Consider the following 26,097-nt stretch of genomic DNA (forward strand, 5'->3'; position numbering starts at 1 on the left):
AGGCGGAGGAATTGCCCGGAAAGATATGGAAATTTCGATCATATTTAGAGAAAATTTCGATCATATTTAGAGAAAATCCAGCAAGGATTTTTGTAAAATAAAGTTATAGTTGTTAAACTTCAAAATTTATGGTGTCCTAGACATTTTTGATAGTGGTGAATCCATTTCCACCATCAAAAACATGATTCAAACACTATCTCTACAAGATTTTTTGAAATTTTTTTCCCTGGATTCCGGTCACTTTTGACCGTCCAAGCAATTCCTCCGCCTCATTAGAATACATTTAATAATAAATTATAAAATATTCTAAAAATTTGATAGATATGAGCCAAGCCATCCTATTTTCATTACAGATTAGTGAATTATTTGACTTAAAAAACAAACCATCCTTTTCTCCCTTGTCTGATCGTCCCCTAGCTCCTTTCCAAATCTTTATACAAAACGTTTTCCATGCTCGTCATTTTTGACATTATAAATCTATTTCTGCATTCTGTGATTCGATCTCCGAACCTCTCTCCCACCGGACACGGATCCAAGAAACAGCTCCCGCCTTCACCGAAAGTCCCATCTTTGTAAATCCTTCTCCCGCCTTCAATGGGAATCCATCCCGCTGTCCCAGTCCCCTGGGCGCCGACTTTTTATTTAAGCCTGTGATGGCTCCATCACAGCTCTGAATGCTCTGGACGGCGCACATGCAATTTCCTCGCTATTTCTTGCGGCGGACAATTCATGGCCTCGTCACGGTGCCCTGTTTCTTCGGGCGCCGACTATGGAGGCTATATCTATACCACAAACCCTCCCCATTTCACAACACAGTTCAAGCTTTCAGCGCCTTTCACATTAAAGACGAAATTGAGGTTTCAATTAGGGTTTCGGCATTGACAATAATGGCAGAATTCGAGGATTTCCTGCCAATTATGGCGCAGAAATTGGGAGAGCGCGAATTCATGGCGGAGCTATGTAACGGTTTCCGTCTTCTGGCAGATCCCCGGTTGGGACTGATAACCTTGGAGAGCTTGAAGAAGAATTCGGGTCTGTTAGGGTTGGATTCTCTGACAGATTCAGAGCTGCGGGCGATGATGCAGGAGGGGGATTTGGACGGCGACGGGGCCCTGAATGAACATGAATTCTGCGTTCTGATGATGAGATTGAGCCCTTCGTTGATGGATGAGGCCTATAAATGGCTGAACAACGTCCTGGAAAATGATTTGGAAGAATTGCCAAATGAGAAATAGTACATGTATTTTTAATTCGGTCGGTGTTGAAAATGAATTGAGGCATTTATGGAGGCGTATGTAACAGATCTGGTTTAGCCATGGGCTTCCAGCCTACAGGGATAAATTTTATCAAGATTTGGTTATAATTTCGTGTTCCAGCATAGAGAGATAAATTTTATCAAAATTTAGTTATAATTTCAAAGAATGACAAAGTATCCATCAAACTTAAGGGCGTATTTATGTTTGTTTTAATTGAATATACGTATAAAACTTTGTGCAAATTTATATGAATTTAAAAGGAAAAAATTGAATTAAGGGGTATTTATGTTTGTTTTAATGGAATATATTTATAAAAATTGTGTGCAAATTTATATGAATTAAAAAAATATATTTGAATGAAGATAAATAAAATTAAAAAGTACTTCAAATCTTTAAAGAATGGAGTTTAGAAGGGATTATACATTGTTTAATTTGTAATTCAAAAACAGAAGTGACATCAATACATTGAAATTGCTCCATAACAAGGATTGTCATGCGGAAATTAGAAATGCAAATCTTGATTTATTAAATTATTTTTTAAATAAGAAATAAATTTTATATTAATTCATAAATTTTTTTTTTTTTTTTTTTTTTAATTACGCCGTAAGGCGCTTCCTCTGAGAAAGACATCCCTAAAATATGACGTGTGCAATCCTGAGCCATTGATTTTGTGTGTTAGATGATTGGGGTGTTTTCTGCCGTTGGTTTAATCTGTTTTTTCATAGAAAAATAGTTTTTTTTCCATGATAATGGGCAATGAAAGGCCAGGCTGCTCTGCTGGCGATGAAACTCTTCGCAGAGACTGCCTGCTGGCGATGAGACTCTTGTGCTGGCGATGAGACTCTTCGCAGAGACTCTTCATGTCTTTTGCGACCAAGGATCCAAAGCTGTTCGATAGAGCAGATGAGTTTGTGCCCCGTCGGTTCATAGGTTCGGAAGGGGAGAAGATGCTCAAGTATGTTCTCTGGTCCAACGGCCGCGAAACGGATGAAACGTCCGCCGATAACTAGTCCAATTTCCAAAATCTGTTTCGTTTCACTTTACTGCAGAGAGTGGTGGTAGCAACAGTGACTTACAGAGGGGATCAGGGGGACTCATCATACTTTTATCGGGAGGATTGCGGGGACTGCCTCTCAGTAAATGATTCAGATTCATGAGCGCTTGACATGACATCCGGGTTACGGTGAAATAAAACACTAAGCACACATAGTGCCAACACGTATGGCACGCATGCACTGGTTAACGACTTGTCAATTGATTCTGGCTCTTCTGGTTTGGAGACCTTTTGTTATAAATATTTGTGCAACAATAATATTCAGAGCCGTTTATCTCAGCGTGTTACAGTAAGAGCATTTGGAGAGGATCGTCTCTTTGCATTTCATGGGGGAAAATTCCAATCCCAATGGCCTCTTTGCATTTCATAGGGGAAAATTCCAATCCCTAATACTGCAGGCAGGTAAGTATTTGCGATGTTTTACAATCTCCGCATTTTCTTTTTTTTAAGCAAACTGTGAATGCTAATTGATTTTTAGTGTGCCATTTGTTATTCACGGACAGTTTCTTATGATCAATGGTTAATACCTATGCTGTTATGTATTTGACTATGTTCGTTTTCTCATAAATAGGCTTCGGTATTTTACTCTTCTTTAAAACCGTATATTCCACAATATACCGTGTGTTCTCTCTTTTTCTGTTGGATTGGATATTAGTTTTTAATCGGATTTTTAACAAAAGCTCGTCTTTGATATTGATAATAGACCCTGCATAAAAAATTAATTACAATCGTCCATGGCTTTCGTGTGGACAACTTGGTGGGAGCTTGGAGCTTGCTTTGCAAGTTGCAATGCTTTGCTGTCATAACATATAACAGTTATTTTTGCAATAACAGGAGCACAGGGACTTGGCAAGAGAAGCTGTTAGGAAATCTTTGGTATTGTTGAAAAATGGAAAGTCTGCCAGCCAGCCTTTGCTTCCTTTGGATAAGAATGCTCCCAAGATTCTTGTTGCAGGGACTCATCCTGACAATCTAGGTTATCAATGTGGTGGATGGACGATAGAATGGCAAGGTTTAAGTGGAAACATAACCATAGGTGAGTTCCATTGCATTCATGTCAGGTCAGCTACCTTTTATCGTAGACTAGCACCATAAGAACCAGAGATTCAATTGACTCTTCCGATATATTTTTTCTGCTATGCAGGAACAACAATTCTTTCAACAATCCAATCTGCTGTTAGCTCCTCTACCGAGGTTGTTTATCAGCAAAATCCAGATGCAAACTATGTCAAAGAACAAGGGTTTTCATATGCTATTGTGGTTATGGGTGAGCCACCTTATGCAGAAATGTTTGGGGATAATCTCAATTTGACCATTCCTTTAGGCAGAGGTGATACGATTAACAATGTCTGTGGCTCCCTGAAATGCCTTGTAATATTGATATCTGGAAGGCCACTTGTTATCGAACCTTACCTTCCACTGGTGGATGCTTTTGTTGCGGCATGGCTTCCTGGCACAGAGGGCCAAGGTGTGACGGATGTGATTTTTGGAGATTATAGTTTTCAAGGGAAGCTGTCAAGAACATGGTTTAAAAGTGCTGATCAACTGCCCATGAATGCTGGGGACCAGCAGTACGATCCTCAGTTTCCCTTGGGTTTTGGACTGACCACAACAGTAGAAGAAAATATAAGGTAGTAATTCAGACTTGTCCTTTTTTACTTAAAAGAAGTCATGCATTGTTTACCAAATTTTGTCATTCAACGATAATTGGCAAAACCTTAAGAGGCTACTTTATTAAAAGGCTTACTTCAAGTAATCAGGGAAAGGAAGAGGGTGGGGGGGGGGCTGATTTTGTCGTGGTTGCAATCAGGGGAAGAAAGAAGGGGATGATTTTGTCCTTGTTTTTATTTGCAATCATGTTTCTTATCGTTTTGTGTTTTCTGTTGTAGGTCTTCATCATTTGGTGTTCTATCGAAGGAGGTCCCTAGCGTGCTTGCCATGATTATTATCCTGTGCTTGCACATGTATACTCTGTAAAACTCTCTAAAACAGATACAGCTCAAATTCATTATAGTTTTCAGTTTTACTTTAAGGCCTTCCTTATTATCAGCATGAGATTCAAAAAGATATTGTATATGATATACACAAGGTAAGAATGAAGGTCATAGAACCAAAAATTGTACTCTGAATTCACATCAGATAAGAATGAAAGTCATAGATGATAGAACCAATTGTTTGTAAAACAGTAGAATAATCTTGTACTTTATATCTGGAAAAACAGATATACATCTGTTTGCCTTGTCCTTGCATATTTCTTCTAATGCTGATGATGTCATTCATGTTAATTTTGCTAAAGGTGAAATGATAAATGTGGTACCTGAGGATACTGACATTCAAATTGGACAGGGTTTATGCTTTTTTAGAATATCATTTTATTTTTAATATTGGTATGGATGGTGAATTATACATGAAGGCCACAATGGAAGAAATTATAGCAAAACAGGCCTGGTAACCATACACTGAGGTAAAGAAAGAAATGAAATAACATATACAGTACTGAAATAGCTTAATCAATTTTAAGCTTAAAAGAAGCCTGAAGTGTAAGGCACCTATTCTAAATAGGTTTTGAATATATCTACACCACTGTCATTCTAAATAAGTGCTCAATATAATTGTATTGTGCATCCTTTGTATCTCATCTTTTTAAAGTTAAAATAAACCTTCATACTTTACACTAAAATAAACCTTCATATTTTATATACATGCCTATTGTTAGTTAACTGGTTATATATAATTTTTTTTACATTTATTCACTTTCCTTGCTGCCCATTTTCTACTCTTTGACATCAATTCATTAAAAGTTAAGAGAGTCGCTGCCGTTATAAATTAAAGTTATTAACATATGGAGATGATACAGAGTAACAGAACAGAAAAGTTTTTGCCATACATGCACTTAACTCTAATAAAACATGTGAGGTTGTTGTTGAAATGCAATGCTAGGTGAAAGGTTATGTCTTAATATGTTACAGTATGAAAGAATATAAAGCTACGTTGCAAGAACATATCTTGCATTCAAAATAGAAAGTAAGTAGAAACATAATGAACACCTCCTGGACCATCATTTCCTTTAAGAATGTTAACGATCACTTATGTTTCAACATCAACTGATTCACTCTGATGACAGGAACATATCTTGCATTCAAAATAGAAAGTAAGTAGAAACATAATGAACACCTCCTGGACCATCATTTCCTTTAAGAATGTTAACGATCACTTATGTTTCAACATCAACTGATTCACTCTGATGACAGGAAGATTTATGCATTGACTCAGTTCCCTTCCTAATAGCACCGATGAGTAAATACTATCCGTGCTTTTTGTTGTAGTGCTCAATTCTAAAAGTGATTTTTCTTGTAAAGATTCCCTAAAATTTGTAGCAGTTTCTGAGCCATTCAACTTTGAACCATACATGATTTTAGCAGTTTCAGGATCATCAAGTTCGGGAGAGAATATCTTCATTTTTCACTCTTCTTCTTGTATGTGTTCTGCTTTTTGTCTATAATCCTTAAGAAATTCTTTCAAGAGAATAAAGTCAAGAAATTCACACTTTTGGAAAATGATTGTATGGACTCCTACAGAGTGAACAATATGACTCTATGATAGTTCATGGCACAGTGAACACACCAGAAGCAGAAGACATGATCGCAAGGTTGAACTCGATGATCATGACGAGGTGGAGGTGACCTGCTAATACTTCGTCCCCATATAGGTTTGAAACATCAACGTCTTAGAGAACGACGACCATAACTTGAACTACACCTGTATCGAGGACTGAGACCCCGATGGCGACCACTTCCTAACCCTCCATTCTATAGTCTAACACTAACAACCAAAATTTTCGACATTGATTTTATCAATATGATATTCTAAGAAGATAGGTGCAGGTGAAGCAATGGAGTTTTGAAATGGGTAGATTTTATAATCTAAAACTAACTCAAGCAAAATTTTGTACATTGTTTTTATGAATATGAGAGCCTGAGACTATAGGTGCAGGTGAAGTAATGGAGTTTTGAAATGGAAATCACAACAATAAAATTCTAAAATGAAACAACAAATGGATTTGGTACAAATTTGTTTTTGCTTGTTCCATTATTGTTGTATCTATGAATGGGTTTTTCTGCTTCTTGGCTTCGATCATGACCATTTGGGGTGGCCTTCTGCACTGATTTCCATCTGCTTTCATCATCATGAGCTAGAGAGTCTATGATGTGTTTTGTCTTATAAATCAGTTCTATACAATGTTCAGATTTCAAAAGATTTCATTCATGGCATTTCTTCTCCTGTAATTTCAATCACGGTGGTCTCTGAATATTGCGTTTCCTTGTGCAGTAAATTCACTCTACATCATGGGGGAAGCTTACACACAGCTGGAGCTTAACATCATCTCAGCTCAAGATTTGAAGGAGATGCATCTTGTTGGCATGATGTAGACCTACTGTGTTGTATGGATCAATTTCGAGAAAAAACTGACGACACAATTGACAGAACAGGGGGCGCAAACCCTACTTGGAACGACAAGGCCATCTTTAGAGTGGAAGAGAGTTTGCTGCGCTGTGAAACCTCTGCTGTGATGATGGAGATATACTGCGTGGGTTGCCTCAGGGATACCCTGCTAGGCACTGTGAGGGTCTTGCTTTCCACTCTCCTCAAGGGCTACGGGAGCACAGATTTCAGTGGGATGAGTTTCTTGGCACTGCAGGTCCGTCGTCCTTCTGGTCACCCACAGGGCATTCTCAACCTTGGCACCATGATTCTTGATGGAGTAGATCTTCACAGAATGAACAGATTCATCCCTGCAACTGGGGGTTGTGGGTTTCAGAGATTTGATGGGGAATCCTGTCAAACCCAGGCCTTCATTTGTGAGAAAATTACTGTCCATTAAACCTAATAATGTTGTTGATGCCCAAGAACAACAATCCCGCTGTCAAGACTTCAACAGTAGTGCATGCAAGGAACAGGGAAAAGATCAAGAAAAGCAGAAAGATGGTGGTGAGATGGTTGAGAAGGAGAAGAAGAAACTTGTTGGCTGCTATCAGATTCTCATGGCCCCAAAATTGAAAAGGAATAAAGTTGGATAATGGGGCTGCAAAAATTCATCTCAGTCCATCTGACAGTAACATCTGTGCCAAGGAAGATCAAGATCCTGCTGTGGCTTACAACAAAGCGATAGCAATTTATGCATAGTGTTATCATCAATAATATTATTGTGCAAGAATACGTTGGTTTTATGATATTATATTCTTTGTGCAAGTGCCTTCAATTCCTAGTTGATTCGTGAAGTGCTTATTATGGCATACATAAAAAATTTGAAAATCACGAGCCACTGTGGATGAAAGACTGGTTTATGTAAAAGTTTGAATAGATATATGAATATGAAAAGGGCAAGTTCAGTGCCTTCAATCTGCTACTTCGATATATATTCTTATCCTATGTGGATGAACATTGGTTTGTGTAAAAGTTTGAATAGATATGAGTCTGAATTTTGCAATGGGCATGTTCAGTGCCTTCACTCTGCTACTTTGATAGATACTCTTAGCCACTGTGGATCACACATTGGTTTGTTTAAAAATTTGAATAGATATATAAGTCTCAAATGGGCAAGTTCAGTGCCTTCAGTCTGCTACTTTGATTTATACTCTTAGCCACTGTGAATGAAATATTGGTTTGTGTAGAAATTTGAGTAGATATATGAGTGAATTGGGCAATTTCAGTGCCTTCAGTCTTTGATATATACTACTCTTAGCCACTGTGGATGAAATATTGGTTTATGTAAACATTTGAATAGATATATCATATATGAGTCTGAAATGGGCAAATTCAGTGCCTTCAGTCTGCTGCTTTGATATATATAGAGTATATATATTTGTTTACAGGATGATCACTGCATTTTTAACTTATGTCCATTAATCAAATCGATCTTTCAAAGACACAGTAGGCTTTCCTAATCTTGCAGAAAATGGTCCGTCCATATTAAGCCATAAGGATGAAAACCAAGCGAGATAATAATCATCTGATGCAAGTGACTATTGTTGAAAAATATTTCTAACTCTCGTTTTACTTTGACATTATTTTATAATCAAGAAAATGCGGGAAAGAAGGCTATATTACAAGCCCATTAGATGAAGTTGGGGTAGATTTTATGGTTTGAAACTAACTCAACCAAAATTTTCTACATTGTTTTTATCAATATGAAAGCCTGAGAAGATAGGTGCAAGTGAAGCAATGGAGTTTTGAAATCAATGAAGGAGATATTGCATTTTCTAGGAAAAATGCCATCATCCACAACCGATTAACCAATTCTTTCTTCCTATGTAGCATCCTTGCTTTGACATAAGTTGGACAGAGATGAGGACTTACACCGACATTCCATATTCAACAACTCTACTTAGACATTGACATAACTCATATAGACATCTCTATGATTGGGACTCAGCAACAGACAAACTCTGCTGTCAAGTCAGCTGCTTATGAAATGGCCAGAGTCTTCTTAAAAATTTCAATATTTCTACAGTTGAGGATTGTAGCAAAGCTCAGGGATCAAACTTAACTCCATGCTTATGAGGCATCCGCGTTCTCACAGTTATTTGCAGCTCATTCTCAGTTTTAATGGGAAGGTGATATATGGTGTATTATTGTTGCAGTGGCAGGGGATGGATTTTAATTGCTAGTTGGACCAAAAGAAATTGATGCAAATCAATATTAACTAGTTATTGATAATTTTGCCCACTGAGTTCCCTGAGGTCGAGTATAATGCTTTCCCCGCTTATCAAAGAATATTGCTTATCAAAGAGTATTGATTCCTTTTCAATAGGAGTAGCATGTGAGTGTCAGTTTTATAAAGAAGATTCTTTTTATTATTAATAAAAATATAGATAGTTAGTTTCATTTTAAAGGGTTATAAATATGAGTTATAAATACAAGACTTAAAAGGTTGTAAATATTTCAAGGGTTGTAAATATGAGTTATTAATTGTTTTTACTCAAAACATGATAAATAGCAATTTAGCAATTTCTTTTTAGTTGAGTGACTCAAATTCATGTTTCTTTAGGTTGACGGTAAACCCACTAAAGTGGAAAGAATTGTGATTCCAATAATTAGAGGGATTGTCATCATGGGGTGATAAGAAATTTAATATTCCAAGAAGAGGAGGTAGTAGTAGATTCTAAATAAATTAGCAATGCAATAACATAAATGTTTGCAACAAATTTAAAGAGATCCACCTTGTTGAATAATGCACACACTACATGGATAATGGATTTCCACACTTTATGCCTTACGGCGTTTTCTTTGCAACATCTGGTGCAAATGCTAGTTATATATATATGAAAATAAAATATTTTTTAAATGGTTTTTATGTAGTATATATTTTATGGAGTTAAGACAGTTTATTTGAAGTTTTGTTGTTAGATTGGAAAACGTAATAAGCTCCCTTATTATATCGTAAAATCTAATAAGAATATATATTTTGTCTTTTCATGAGTAGAGTATATTAATTATCCATGTTTAATTTTATTTTTAATATTATCATTGTATCTCTTAAATAAAACTCAATAATAGTTGTATCTAAACTAAGTTGTTATTCCACTAAATTTTCATGTGGAGGTTAAAACTAACGTTTTTAATATTATCATTGCATCCTTTAAACAAAAATCAATAAGTTATTCCATTGAGCAACTCCAATAAATTTTAATGCGGAAAAAAATATACACAAAATATAGGATTGCATGCATCGGATTTTATTTTTTTCATGCTCGCATTCTAATAAATTTTAACGCTGAAAAAATATAAACAAAATAATGTTGAAAAAAATATAAACAAAATATAGGATTGCATGCATTGGATTTTATTTTTTTCGTGCTCGCATTTCTCTTCATATACAAGAGTAAAATTTCAAACATAGAAAATAAAATGCATAACATACAACATAGAAAAATTTACTATTTGAAGACTATTGAAACAAAGTGAGCAAAGTTGTTTTTTCCAAGTTTTACCTAGAAGACATGCATCTCTAGAGCTATAAAGTCTTCATGTAGTGTGCATTTATTAAGAGGTTTAATTTTCCAAATCACACATGAAAATGTTGAGGATTATGATATTTGTGGTGGAAATTAGGATTTACATTGATTTAGCTAAAAACTTTTATTGCAATGAATGTCTCACATTAGCGAAAACCATGGGTTGTGAAATCCTGAAGTCCAAAATCCTCTATTTGTATATTTATTATTTTATGGCACTTTTATTTTAATTAAACAATATATATATATATATATATATATATATATATATATAAAACCCTTTTTGATGTAAACCACTCAATTTTATTTTAATTATTAATTTTAATATTTAACTCCTACATATCTAAGATGTAACGCCTACACATCTCCCCCATACAATGTTCAACGTGAACAATCCCATACAATGATCAAAATGAACAATACCCAAGATTACAATGTATAGTCCAAATGAACAATACCCAAAATTACAACGTATGATCAAAATAAACATATCCCCCATACAATGATGAAAATGAACAATACCCAAGATTACAAAATAAACAATACCTAGGTACTCCAATGGGTTTAAAGAAGTAATCTCCTCCAAAAAATGACAACATCAAATATAAAAACCAACATATGAAATGAACTCCACAAATTTGCTTTTATAACTCTCCCAAGAAGTTCAACCCTCTTCATGAAACCATGTGGGACTACATAAAATCACTTTTAATCTCTCAATTAATTAAAGGCCTTAATTAAAATATCTTTCACTTTATCACTGCCCTTATAGTCACTTCATTAAAAATATTAAAATAACAATAAAGTTAAATCTTTGATATAACTTTATTAATTAATGACTTATCATTATTTCATTTAAAACCACTGAATTATATAAATGATGAGATAGTCATCAAAATTGAACCCATCGACAATATTAAAAATAGTAACCCTGCCAACTGACCTAGTCGGTGCTCAAAATTAACTTACTAAAAATAGTAAGTATTGGAAAACTATCTCAAAATCATTCTAGAAAAAGGAATCCTTCTCATAATCCCAATGAGATCTCAACTGACCATCAAACACTGCCAAACTATTGGATTAATTGCCTCCAAGGTTCCCTAACCCTAACTGAATAGCCTACGGGAGCTAACTGATAGGCTAGGTGTTCACCGACTCCACTAGATAGGAAGGGGACATTACAGTCTGCCTTTTAAAATTTTCTTGTCCTCAAGCAATCTCAGCTCTAGATGCTACAATATATGTTCGTCTTCCCATGTGGCATCCTCTACTAGCAAGTTCTTCCATTTGACCAGAAACTCTTTGATGACCCTCTTATGAAGAGTCATCTCTCTAATATCAAGGATGGCCTCTGGAATCAACATCAACTTCCCTTCCTCATCCAACAGTGGCAACTCAAAAGAGGGAACCATCTTATGACCAAGTGCTTTTTTGAGTTTGAATATATGAAATACATTATGGACCTTGTTGTTGGCTAGTAGCTCAAGTTCATAGGCAACCTCTCCAACCCTCCAAGATACTCTGAATGGTTCATAAACTCGGGCTTGAGTTTCTTTTCTCCATGCTTCTTAAGAGTGGACCATCTATATGGATGTGATCTCAAATAAATTATGTCCCCAACCTCAAAAGTGTGCTCTATCCAATGTTGATCAACATACAACTTCTCCAAGTTTTGTGCCTCTAGCAATTTTTCCTTGAGTGACTTCATGATGTCCTAGCTCTCTTGTAGTAAGTATTTTTCCTTAGGCACTCTACTATACCCAAACAATAGATCCATGAAGTTGGGAGATTCATAACCGTATAAATCCATGAATAGTGACTTTCTAATAGGCATGTGATTAGTGTTATAGCAATATTCACCTTGAAGGTGTATCCATTTGATCCAAGCTCTCTGTTGTCCAGAAACATAATTCCCGAGATACCCCTCAACCTATTTCTTCACTATCTCTGTTTGACCATTTGTTTGTGGGTGGTATCTAGTGCTAGGAGTGAGCTCAGTCCCACTCAATATGAAGAGATCCTACCAAAGCATACTCAAAAACTTGTTGTCCCTGTCACTAACAATATTTTTGGGCATCTCAGGCAACTTGAAAATCTCAGTGAAAAATAATTCAACTACCTGCGTTGTTATATAAATCGTTGAAATGGAAAAGAAGTGTGAAAACTTGGTCAACATGTCAACCACCACATAGATGCAATCTTTACCTAGTACCTTAGGTAGCCTTGTGATGAAATCCATAAAGATAGATTCCCATTTTTTATTAGGAATGGGTAGGGCTTAAAGCAGATTTGCTGGATAAGTATGTTCATTCTTGTTTTGTTGGCAAGTAAGACACTCTCTCTAACATACTTTAGGACTTCATTCTTAAGTCCTTTCCATGTCATATCTCCTAAATTTGTTTGTATATTTAAAGAAATCCAAGTGAGCAGCCATAAGTGCACCCTGAAATGACCTCAATATTTTTACCTTAAGTTGTGAAGAAGGCACCAACTAAATTCTACTCTTATACATGATCAATTCATTTACCATTGTATATCTACCATCAAGAATTATTCCTTCCATAACTCTTGTAGCCCATGAATCTTTGGCACACTCTGCTGCAATTAACTCCCTCCAATCAGTAGAAATCCCCACCAGGAACATATGTGAGGCCTCCTAGAAAGTGCATCAACAACTACAATTTTCTTCCCCTTGACATATACAATGTCAAAATCATATGCCCGCAATCTACCAACCCACCTCTATTTCCTATCATTTAGATCCTTTTGGTTCATGAAATGTTCGAAGTTGTTATGATCTGCTTTGATGATAAAATTACCCCCAGCTAGGAATGGTTTGAATTTAGCTAAGGCATGCATAATGCCAAACATATCTCTATGATAAATTGAATAACTCCTATCCACACCTCTTAATTTTGTACTCTCAAAAGTAATGGGGTGCTTATCTTGCATAAGAATTACTCTTATCCCCTCTCTCAAAGCATCACACTCCAACTCAAAGGGTTTGGAGAAATATGGTATTGCTAACATAGGGCATGTGGACATCACCTTCTTGAAGTGATCAAAACACTTTTATGTTGAATCATACCACTCTAAGGCCCCCTTCTTAGTCAAATTTGTGAGCGATGCTGCAATTTGTGAAACACCCTTAACAAATCACTTGTAGAAACCGCGAAGACAAAAGAATCCCTGAAGCTAGGTGATATTTGTAGGTGTAAGCCATTCTAGAATAGCCTTGATATTCTCAGGATCTACGCTTACTCCCTCTACACTTATGATATTACCGAGATAAAGAAGCTATGTTGTCCTGAAGTCACATTTAGACTCCTTAACATATAGAGATTCACTCTCTAAGAAACTTAATATCTCCTAAAGATGTTGCATATGATCCTCCCAAGTTTGACTAAAAATCAGGATGTCATTAAAGAATATCGAAAAAAAATAAAAATTCCTCAACTAACTCATAAAGACCTAATTCATACATCTTTGAAAAGTGGTTGGAGCATTCATTAATCCAAAGGGCATTACCAAAAACTTGAAATTCCAAAATTACATCTGAAAACAATCTTCTCAATGCCTGGCTTTAATGTCCGCTCTCCATTAAATGTTGTCCATGGTCGTTTGATCTCCCTTGCACGATTGCAAAAATGAATGAGAACAAATTATGGCTCTTCTTCTTGTGGAAGTTGCTCATGAATCCTTTGCTCTTCAATTGCTTCTTGAGATGCAGACTCTTCCCTAGTTATAATTCTAAACTTGGACAAGGATATGAAAAAAATAGTGTGGTAACTTACTCTCTTTTACCCAACAGGTTCTTGAGCCTCTTCAAATTTTCTTGTTGGTCTAGAGTTCTTGCCTACAAATGGATTAATACAAGTGGAACTTCTTTACCTATCAGGCCAGGAGGTAACTCCTCCAAACAATTCATGATATTCATTCAGGTTGGTCTTTATTATATACATGAGGGAGAGATTGTTCATTTCATCTCCTGGTGACTCTTCATCTTTTCTATTATTTATTTACATCAATTACAGTTGTTCACCCAATCCTGATGATTCGATGTCAACATTCCCCCCCTAATCTGAAGGGATGTTGGTGAGTCCAAACATTGTTCTAAATCTTTCAAGCTTTTCTCTTCGAAGCATTTTGGTGAAGATGTTTGCAATTTTCTCATTAGTGGAACAATGGCGGAGATGGATTGTTTTGGCCTCAACATGATGTCGAATCAGATGATATTTAGTATTGATGTGCTTCGTTCGATCATGGAACTTTGGGTTCTTGGCCAACTTTATTGCCGAGGTATTTTCAATCATGAGTGGAGTCGATTGTACTTGTTTTACCTGCAAATCTTCAAGAATTTTCCTGAGCCACACAATTTCTTTTGTTGCCTCAGTTGCTGCCACATATTCTGCCTTTGTTGTGGAATTTGTTGGAACTGATTGTTTGTGTGATCTCCAGGAGACAGCTCCTGATCCAAGACTCATAGCATAACCTGAAGTAGATACCCCAGTTTCTTTGTCTCCATCGAAGTCTAAATCAGAGTATCCAATCAAGTGTAAGTTTCCCACCTGTGTATACTTGATTCCAAGTCTTGAGTTCCCTTCAAGTACCTTAGAACTCTTTTTGCAGCATACCAATGTCCCTCACAAGTTTTTTGCATAAACCTGGAGAGGATTCCAACAACAAACGAAATGTCTAGTCTGGTAGTAGTTAGGTAGTTGAGACTTCCTACAAGCTGTCTATACTTTGTTGCATCCTCAAATTCTTTTCTTTCAGTGGATGTGAGCTTTGAGTTTTGTTCCATTGGAGTAGTAAGAGGATTGCATTCTGTCATGCCAAACCTGTTCAACAGATCTCCAATGTACTTCTTTTGAGAAAGGAATATGGACTTCAGATGTTGAGTTACTTCAATACCAAGATAGTAATGAACATAGCCCAAATTAGTCATTTCAAAACCTTTCCTCAATTCATTCTTTATGTATGCAATGTAGCTTTCATTGTTCCCTGTCATCAAAAGATCATCTACATATACCACAAGATATACAACTATTTTTCCAACCTTCTTGACAAACAAAGTTGCATCATTAAGATCATAATGTTTGAAATTGAGTTTCAGAAGATGCTCAGTTAGTTTTTCATACCAGGCTCGCAGTTCTTGTTTGAGGCCATACAAGGGTTTCACAAGTTTGCATACTTTATGTTCATGTCCTTTCACAGCAAATCCTTCAGGCTGGGACATAAAAACATTCTCTTTTAGATCTCCATTCAAGAAAGCAATTTTTACATCCATTTGATGGACTTTCCAACCGTTCTGAGCTACTACGGCAAAGAGTGTTCGGATGGTAGCCCATTTTGCTATGGGAGCAAAAGTCTCCTCATAATTGACCCCTTCCTTTTTTGCAAAACCTTTTGCCACAAGCCTGGCTTTGTGCTTGTCAAGTGAGCCATCAGCGTTATACTTGTTCTTGTAGACCCACTTGCAGCCAATTGGTTTGTTTCCTAATGGAGGATCAACCAGCTTCGAAGTGCCATTCTTTATCAGGGCATCATACTCCTTTTGCATCGCTTCTTTCCATTCATCATGAGAAGCAGCTTCTTTGAAGGAAATTGGTTCAAAATCTGTAGACAAATTCAATTCACAATCATAAGAAACATCCATATCAACAGGTGAATCAAAGTCATCTACATCACCTCCATTTTGCTGGTTTGAATTTCTAGTTCTTGTCTTTCCAACCTCATCAGGATGAACACTTTCAAGTGTCTTTGTCAGCCACTTTGGGGGACCTTTCTTAGATGGTCCAGGTTGCTCCGTTGATTGAGTTGGGTCTGAATCAAGTTTGAGTCTCCCAATTCTATCAATCACATCACTTAAAGTATCATTCATTGTTGGAGTTTCATGCGGGGGAGAGAGTGCTTCAGAAGAAGATTCCACAGGTTGATCTAGTATAGGAATCCCCCCTTCAAGATGTGGAATCTGATTATCAAATTTTTGAAATGATTTTTCATTTGCGAATCTATCCAAGCGATCAAGTTGTCGCTCAACAACATTGTCAGTTTTGGATGATTCAAGAAAGATTACATCTCTAGATACAACAAACTTTTTATTGACTTCATCATAGAGACGGTATGCTTTGGAGGTGTTTGAATACCCCAGGAAGATACACTTACGACTTATTGCACCAAGTTTGTTTCTATGTACCTTTGGTATTAAGGCATAACAGGTGGAACCAAAGACCCTAAGATGCTTTATCGAAGGAATGTGCCCATACCACATTTCATAGGGAGTCTTGTTTTAGATAGCATTAGATGGACATCTATTCTTTATATATACAACACATAGAACTGCGTCAGCCCAAAACATTATTTTTACATTTTTGAAGAACAACATGGAGCGTACCATATTTAAGATTGTCCTATTCATTCTTTCAGCTACACCATTCTGTCAGGGATTATAAGGCACAATTGTTTGATGTTTGATCCCATGTTGGCGAAGATAGTTTTCAAATTCATTGAAGTGTATTCTTTTCCATTATCAGTGCGAATAGAGCCAATATGAGATTGTGCATCATTTTCAATCCATGTATGAAAGTTCTTGGATGTTTGAAAAGCATCAGATTTGTTCTTCAATAAATAAACCCAACATATTCTGGTGTAGTCATCAGTAAATATCATCATATATTTATTTCCATTTGTAGAAGGAACATGCATTGGACCACATAATCTGAATGAATGAGTTCAAGTTTTCTATGTGCTCTTGAATGTGAATCATGAAAAGATTGTTTGCTATGCTTTCCTAGAATGCAAGCATCACATTGCTTAAGTTTCCTAGGAATTGTAGGCAAACTAGTAACACCATTTTTCTTCAACAAGCGGAGGCTGTCATAGTTCAAATGTCCAAATCTAGCATGCCATAATAAACTTTATGGAAGTGTACCTTCTTCATAATGAGAATTGTATGAGAAATTTTGTGCATGAGCAGAGGTACCCTGCAGCTTGAGAAGCCTTTCTTCTTCTATCCCCCTCATGACAAGTGAGTGGTCAAATGCTTTTCTCACCTCAAGCTTGCCATCAAACATATGAATGGAGTGACCTTGCTGGCGAATGTGGACCAAGGACAACAAGTTTCTCTTCAGCTGTGGGAGATATAGAACATGATGCAGAAGAAAGTCTGGAAGACCAGGCAATTTAAGCTTGATTGCGCCAAGCCCTGATGGCTTGAGTTTTGATTGGTCTGCAAAGTATACTGCTCCATCAACATTGTCAATAAATTCTTCAAAAAAATATTTTCTGAGTCATGTGGAAAGTTGCTTCTAAATCAAGCAACCAATCATTTTTCCAAGAATCAAGTGAAGCATGAAATAAGTCTTCATTTACTCCAATATTACATTGTGCCACAACATAATGAGCAGATTCAAGTGCTTTATCTTTGTCTGTGTCATTAGTTTTACCTTTGGGTTGGTTTCTTTGCTGCTCAATTTTGTCCCAAGGTAACTTGCATGTGGAGGCATCATGTGATCCATTTCTTTTGTAGTGTATGCAGTGCAAATATGACTTTTCTCCTTGAGAGTGTCTGCCCCCCCTGCTTCTGAAATTTCTTCCTCTTCCTCTTCGACCACCTCTTCCTCTGGAAGAATCTTGAGCAAGATTCTTTTTTCTTTGAGTAAGACACACAACCTCTTCAGAAGATTCATGGGTTGTCTTCTTTCCAAAAGCTTTCTCTCTTTCAGCGAATTTTTTCACAAGAGAGTCAAAGGTATTAATCTTTGAGATTTCCATTTGCTTGCAATGACTCAAGATAATTGGAGCAAGTAGGATAAAGTGCCTTGAGAAAAGCGATAAGAGGAATATCCAATTCAACCTTAGTGGCTTTGATATCATGCATTATAGATTTTACTTCGGATGCAAGAGCAAGAGGATCATTATTTTGTAATTCAAGAGTGAAGAGTTTAATCATGAGTTGAACAACTTCAAGTGCAGAGTGTGAGTCATAGAGTTCCTTCAGCTTTTGTAAGGATTCGAAAGCATTTGAAAATGGCGAAATATGTCGACTCGCCTCTTCACTTACAGATGCTGCAATTAATGCATAGGCTTTGTTGTTCTCATTTTCCCAAATAGTGAACTCCTTGTCTGAGGTAAGTTGTTGTGGCTCTTTGTCTCTGTCTCCAACACACACTCCTTTCCACAACTCATTGAAAATGAGGGTGTGTTTTATTTTCCTGAAAATGAGGGTGTGTTTTATTTTCCAGGACCACTCAGGATAGTTCTCCTTGCTAGTGAGAACTACTCCCACATTCGATATGATTGAATGCAGTGCAAAATCTGTGTACTGTGGAAAATACTGTGAACTGTAAAAAAGAATATACTTCGAGCTAGAAAACTCCTGCAACATACCAAATCAACGAAAAGCATCCAATCTGAACGTAAAGAGAGGATTATTACCATAGGCGTTTGAGAGCAGATAGATAGGCGTTGTCATCTTTACAGCGGAATGGATCCAAGTTTAGACCACCATTCCAATCCTAAAACCCCCACAAAACCCTGTCTCAATTCACTACAACAACCCAACAGAGATGCTTCAACCCCATCAAGGCAGATCACTAGGTGCATAGAAGCCAACAATGCAGGAAATCCCTCTTCATCAGTCAGGAAAGTAAACGATACCATATTAAATTGCTCTCCATTGGAATCCATTGAAATTTGTGACGAACCCCAAAAAATAATGAATAGAGAAGAGCTTTTGAAATGCCTCTGCGATGGATTTCTAGGGCGAAAAACAACTATTTTGCGGGAGTATGGAGTGTATTCGAGATAGGTTAGCTGAGCGGTATTCGAGTCAAGCATTCCACACAGCAAAAATGGTGATACCACACAGCAAAAACCGTGGGTTGAGTAGTCGACAGTACGTATGGTGTTGTATGCGGAGTTTGTGCTTGAGACTAGAAGAAGCAATGTTTATGTAAAGTAGAGAAAACGCCGAGCAGCAGCAGGAGGAGAAGCGCTTTTATGTAAAGCAGAGAAAATTTCGGGCAACAACAGGAGGAGCAGCGCTTTTATGATGGGAGGACCAAGAATGGCGATGCCAGTATTTGGTGGGTGGGAAGATGCAGAATCCCTCCACTATACTCTCGTCTTTGTCACAGGGCTCATAATATTAGAAATAAAAAACGCATATGACAATGTACTAACAAAGGCAAAGGTGCGAGTTCTGCAAAATAGGCAGAACATAGGCCAAGAGGGAGTTACAAGGGCAAACTGTAATGCCAAATATAGAGCTGGCTCTGATACCATGTCAGGCCAGGAGGTAACTCCTCAAAACAATTCACGATATTCATTCAGGTTGGTATTTATTATATACATGAGGGAGAGACTGTTCATTTCATCTCCCGGTGACTCTTCATCTTTTCTATTATTTATTTATATCAATTACAGTTGTTCACCGAATCCCGATGATTAGGTGTTAACATTACCTATCCTTTAATATTTCCACTTTTAATATATGAATGTAATTAACTTGTAGAAATAAAATAAACCACATTCAAAGAAAACTTAATCAATCTTGGCAATGACCGTGTACTTGAACCCATTATGTTACCAAGGCCTTGTTGTGACCAAGTTTCCTTTGACATAAGTTATATTCTCCTTTCCATGAATCAATTACTCATGTTTTATAGCATAGTAAAAGAAAGCACACTTAACTCAATGAAATACATTGTTCCAACAGGAGGTCTCAGAGAAACTCACTAAAGTGAACATGCATCTTCTTACCCTTCATCTTATTGTTTCTCCTCCTCCAAGTTGTAAATGTTGGTGGTACAAAAAATCATGATGTAGAAATAAAAAGATAAAAAGGGAAGGACAAAAGAATCAAACCATTGATGCTCTAATGCCTTTAGCATCTCTTCGACAACAACGCCAAATACGTCTGGCAATTTATATGCATCAATTTTATTATATTAAATTATCAATTCGAGACTTAGGCTTTTGAGTTGCAAACACAATATGTGTAGGACTAAATCCTACTCTATCCAGAAATACAAACCAACTAAGTGGGTAATACACGAGTTCTTCATTTGAATTGACATCTATAGGGATTGCAATTATCAAAGCCATAGGTCATAATCTTTCACTTTGTTCATATGGTCAGAGGGTTTATGCAATAATTATATGTGCAATTCATTGATATCAATATAAGTGGACAACAGTGTAACACACTACTAAACCAAGTATCAAACATAAATTTCATGCAATGAATCTAAGGAAAGTATTGAACAATAAATCTATTAATTAATGAAAACAAGGCAACACAATTGAACAATAAATCTATTAATTAATAAAAACAAGGCAACACATACAAGAGAGAGGTCATGCCTAACTTGGCATACATTACTAGAGAAGACTACAATACTAGGAGATAAATGATAACACCATATATAAGAACATGAGTTTTATATTATCATCAACATGTCAAAATTCAAATAATTACAATATCAACGTTCATCAATTCTTCTATTTCTTCTATTTCTCCCCCTCATCTTAGTCTTGGTAAGCCTTTCTATTTGTATCAATTGCAATGTAAAGGAAGTGGTGATCCAAGAGACTTGCTCAATTACGAAGGATAATGCCACTACCTCAAACCAGTGGAGATAAAAGGAAGAATATGATCTTCATTGATATAGTTGAGAATTTCAAGATGTAGAATGCATGAAATTCTCATCATCATTGGAATCATTGTTCAACCATTGTGGGAAGCTATCATTTGGGGCATATTGTTCACTTGGGCTTTGACTAACGCTTGGTGCTACCTTGGTACAATCTAGCGCTGATTCAAGAGGAACCACACCATCTTGCAAACCCTATGATTAAAAGCCACGTGGCCAAATTTGTTTTTTTAAAATGCACATATGCCAACAAATGATATGTTACCAAATCTACATGTTATAGTTACAAAAATAAGTTCTACTAATGCTATCAAGAAAACATATCTAATTTATATATTCATAAAAATTGGGAATTCAGAGATACTCACAACATTTTACCTTCTACAACTCTTTGGATGATTGGATGTCAAAATCATGAGTAATGTAGTGATAGAGATAGTGAGTAGTAATTGTGAAGGAATACAAAGACAAAAGAGCTACACTGACAATGCAAAAATATGCCAAAGTTAGAGCCTAATAAACATTAAGATTATTAGGTTAACAAAACTGTAATAGCTCAATAAACTATTGATTAGCCAAGTTGTAGAGGAAATAGGTCTCGAGCAATAAGTGATTCTCTGTAAGTTGATTTTAATAAACAAAAAAACTTGAAATTGTGTACAATGACATCATAGCTTCCAACTCCAACGGTGACAACAGATTTTCATGCTCATCATTTGACTTCTCCTATCGTCTCTCTCACGGGACGCGGATCCAACCAACAACTCACGCCCCGCCTTCACTGAAAGTCCCACCTTCGTAATTTCAATGGAAGACCCCTGGGGGCCGACTTTTTCTTTAAAGCTGTGATGGCTCCATCACAGCTCTGAATCCTCTGGACAGCGCACATGCAATTTCCTCACTATTTCTTGCGGCTCACAATTCATGTCCGCGTCACGGTGCCCTGTTTCTTCGCGCGCCGACTATGGAGGCTATATCAATACCACAAACCCTCCCCATTTCACAACACAGTTCAAGCTTTAGGCCTCTTGCCTGCGTTGAAGACACAATCGAGGTTTCAATTAGGGCTTCGGCATTCACAATAATGGCAGAATTCGAGGATTTCCTGCCAATTATGGCGCAGAAATTGGGAGAGCGCGAATTCATGGCGGAGCTCTGTAACGGATTCCGTCTTCTAGCAGATCCCCGGCTGGGTCTGATAACTTTGGAGAGCTTGAAGAGGAATTCGGCTCTGTTAGGGTTGGATTCCCTGATGGACTCAGAGCTGCGGACGATGATGGAGGAGGGGGATTTAGACGGCGACGGGGCTCTGAATGAACATGAATTCTGCGTTCTCATGGTGAGATTGAGCCCTTCGTTGATGGATGAGGCCTATAAATGGCTCAACAACGCCCTGGAAAATGATTTGGAAGAATTCCCAAATAAAAAATAACACATGTACTTTTAATTCCGTCTTCTGTTGAAAATGAATTCGGGTATTTATAGAGGTGTCTGTAACAGATCTGGTTTAGCGATTGGCTTCCAGCGCATAGGGATAAATTTTAGCAGTTGTCTATAACGCGATTTTTTGAAAGTTTTTCCGGCGGGTTTTTCCGGTAGAAATCCGGCAGGAATTTATTGGAATCGCACATTTGATAGCTAGTTTCTGCACAATGAAAGCGTCCCAGGGGTTTTCGAGGGTGCTGAATCCAAATATGCAGTTAAAAAACCATTTTAACTGCAACAAATCAAGATTTAACCTCAATTTCTTCCGCCGGATTCCGTCACCGGAATCTCCAAAAAGTCGCATTATAGACAACTCCTAAATTTTATTAAATTGAGTTATAATCTCACAGGCTTAGTTTTCAAATTTTGTTCGCGGCCTGTTTTTTTTCAATCACTTAAATATTTTGTATAATTTTTTTTTTTAAAATTTATATTTAGATCCATAGAGATAGAGAGAATGAACAAAGTTAAACGTCATACTGGGTTGTAAAATAAATCTCTTACTTTAATAAAAAATATAACAAATTTTAAAAAAATAAAATTAAGAAATTTGTTTATTGTATATTGTTTTAATGTAATCTGAGCCATAAAAAATAAAAGTGATCTTATGTATAAAAATTGCTACATAATAAACATTACCACCAGGAAATTAGAAATGTGAATCTTGATTTATTAAATTATTTATAAATAATGATTAACATGTGTATTATTTATAAAATTAAAATTAAAAATTTATAAATAATGATTAAAATTTGTATTAAATATTTATATTTAAATTTATAAATAATTATTTAAATATTTATATTTTTAATATATATATTAAATAATAATAATGTTATTTATATATATTTTATATATAAAAAATGTTTAAACAATATGGAAATTGAGAGATTTTGTTTTTTTCTCAATTTGATTCAAATGGGATGGTATAAAAATGTTTGATGGCCGTTAGGTCATTTCATATAATTAAGATAATATTGAAAATATTATTATATCTAAATTTAAAGAGAAATTGTGTAGTGATATAAAGTTAGAAATAAATAAATTAAGATATTTAAGTGATCAATACAAATCTTGAAAATTCAAAGGGTTTCCCCAACTTGAGTAGTGTAAAGAAGGAAATAAATATGGCTAAAATAAGAACAAATTTTCATGAGCTATACGGTGAAATTGGTCCTTGGTTAATTCTCACATGATGAGATGAAAGAGTCTCCAAGCTTTTTAACACTAAGAGGGTTGAAGATGAAAATCACTTTCTCTTAAGTTGTCCAAATTATACTTAGGTTTTATTTTTTGGATCAAAACTTGTTCATTAATTCATCAAAATGTTACATTGAATATACATGAATCCCATTGCTCTCTTGGCTTCACTCCGACCAGATTTGTTAACCAGGAGAGTGATATAAAAGCTAAGTAGAAAGTACCACTTTTTACATGATCTCCAAAGACAAAAATACCAAATAGCCCAAATACACATAGAATAAAAAAAAACCAACAGTCAACATAGATCAAGGAGGAAAATCATGTACATGAGCAACATTCATAGCTTCAGCCAGCCTTGAGCCTTCGGCCAGCCTTGAGCCTTGAGCCTTGAGCCTTCAACCAGCCTTGATGGTGCCCCATCACCCCACCTTCCAACCAAACATCCCTCAGAGCCCTCCAAGAACCTTATCTTTTATAGATGAGACATGTAGACTTCAGCACTTAACCCAATCCTTTACCCGCCAACATCCCTAAACCCCGCCAACAACCCTAAACCTCGCCAACATCCATAAACCCCGCCAAAATTGAGCAAAAACTCCTAACCAAAAAATTGATTCCTGACAACGGACACCAGACTCCTTCAAATAGCTGATACCAGCAGGGCGGCGGGGGAAACCAGACACTTTTATTCAATTATGGAAACTCACCTAAGAATCACTCTACCACCATCTGTCAGTTTTATTGACTACAACATGGGACTTTGTACCTACCCTAACAGAGCGTAGGGTAGGTACAACAAACGACAAACTGACCATCGTCGGACGCCATTAGCCTTCGTTCCGTTCCCCACCTAGATGAGGGCTTCACAGGAATACAACGCACTGTCACTCCTCCACCTCCACCCATACATCCCTCCTCAACACTCCCACGGCGACACGCAGGGGCTTCATTAGCGCTCATGCTGGGAGAGCAGGGATAATTAACGGATTCCTTTTCGGAACTCCAGCTAAATCAACCTTCGAAGTGCCTTCAGACCTGACAGCCTGAAGATCATCCCTTTGCCATACCTCAGATAGAACCTCACAGGAGAGACAGCACACTGCCACTCCTCACCTCCATCTGTCCCCTCCAACAACATGCCACTTGTGGTGGGAGACTCATTGCTTCTCATGAGAAGAGGGACCGGCTTGTGGAAATTTCCAGGACTCAGCTGATAACAGATGATTTTTTTTTTTCTATATCCTAAAGGGTGCACGATTTTACTAATGACTTTTTAAAAGTCATCGGTGAAATCGTGCACCCTTTAGGGAAATAAAAGATTGGGAATATATATGATGTTACCGCCGGAGGTGTTCAGGCCGAAGGCTCAGGTGTTGGTGCCACAGGCTCAGGTGTTCAGGCCGAAGGCTCAGGTGTTGGTGCCACAGGCTCAGGTGTTCTCAGAATCATTCGGGGCATGTAGCTCAGCGGTAGAGCATTGGGCTTTTAACCTAATGGTCGCAGGTTCGAGTCCTGCTATGCCCACGGTCGTTGCAACATAGTTGGGGGCCTTAAATTAAACGTATTTAAATCATGAAACAAATTTGCATTATGCAAAAGCCCACAAAGGCTATAAACTTGTCGCCAACGGTGGCGTTAAAATTCCGTTTCATTGTCTGTAATTGTGGCATTTTTAACATTGATTCGAGGGGTCTTAGTGGTGCTTCGGGGTTGATTGAGTCGGCGTTCTGGAATAATTTATACAAACTTATAGATGAGTCGGGCTCTAGTTATCAAGCTTCTAAGGTTAATCTCTATCACGATGAGGTCATCAAAGTATTGATGGTATATAAATCAACAGCTGTTAAAGGGAGCTTTGAGGAGGATTTGGTTGGTTTACAGATGAAAATAGAGAATCTCACTCTTAATTATGATGAGGAGACTTTGTTCCGAAGTGTTCCGTTGTTACTCAAACACTTAATAGGTACAGATATGATTACTGCTAAGTTATATCTAACTGAGATGTGTTGCCTGTCCGAAAAGGATTTAACTTATCTTGAGAAGTTTGGGACTTATACATTAGAGGCTATCATGATTCATGTACTAGGGTCGGTGTTCAACTGTGTCCAGAGTTTACCTCTCGTTAGGGTCTCTACTTTGATCCAACAGCTTGAGTCTGCAGTACGAGTTCAAGCTTATCATCTGGGAATGCTGAAAGCTGCGGATCATACCAAAAAAGGGACAAAACGCAAAGTGACAAGGAGTCATTATGCTATCGGGGCTAGCTTGGTTGAATTATTAGTTGAGCGCAAATTGATTACTCTTAACACAACATTGAGCTATACGGATGACTTCCCTGTTTCGAATAATAAGGGTAGGTTTATACCATCAAATTGCTTTGCTATGTGTAACTTTGATCCCAGTATTCTTCCGATAAAATTCAATCT

The 26,097-nt window shown here is 36.9% G+C and overlaps 1 protein-coding gene, 1 non-coding gene and 2 pseudogenes across 2 annotated transcripts; all 4 read left to right on the forward strand.

Moving 5' to 3' along the window:
* The first annotated feature begins 521 nt into the window (after positions 1 to 521).
* On the forward strand, positions 522 to 1,407 carry LOC149242343 (calcium-binding protein KIC pseudogene; annotated as a pseudogene).
* A 902-nt stretch (positions 1,408 to 2,309) lies between these two features.
* On the forward strand, positions 2,310 to 4,336 carry LOC149242344 (uncharacterized). Its single transcript, XM_089367674.1, has 4 exons — positions 2,310 to 2,712; positions 3,145 to 3,346; positions 3,455 to 3,941; positions 4,200 to 4,336. Exons 3-4 carry the CDS (start codon positions 3,574 to 3,576, stop codon positions 4,285 to 4,287), a joined length of 456 nt encoding a protein of 151 aa, XP_089223800.1. The 5' UTR covers positions 2,310 to 2,712; positions 3,145 to 3,346; positions 3,455 to 3,573; the 3' UTR covers positions 4,288 to 4,336.
* Positions 4,337 to 21,630: 17,294 nt separating this feature from the next.
* LOC149242345 (calcium-binding protein KIC pseudogene) lies at positions 21,631 to 22,812 on the forward strand (annotated as a pseudogene).
* A 2,311-nt stretch (positions 22,813 to 25,123) lies between these two features.
* Positions 25,124 to 25,195, forward strand: TRNAK-UUU (transfer RNA lysine (anticodon UUU)). The gene has a single exon. It is a non-coding gene; the product is annotated as a tRNA-Lys (tRNA).
* The last annotated feature ends 902 nt before the right edge of the window (positions 25,196 to 26,097 follow it).

Source organism: Pinus tabuliformis, chromosome 8 (genome assembly GCF_031772625.1).
Source record: "Pinus tabuliformis cultivar Carrire ecotype Pingquan chromosome 8, CPIR1, whole genome shotgun sequence".
Lineage (NCBI taxonomy): Eukaryota > Viridiplantae > Streptophyta > Pinopsida > Pinales > Pinaceae > Pinus > Pinus tabuliformis.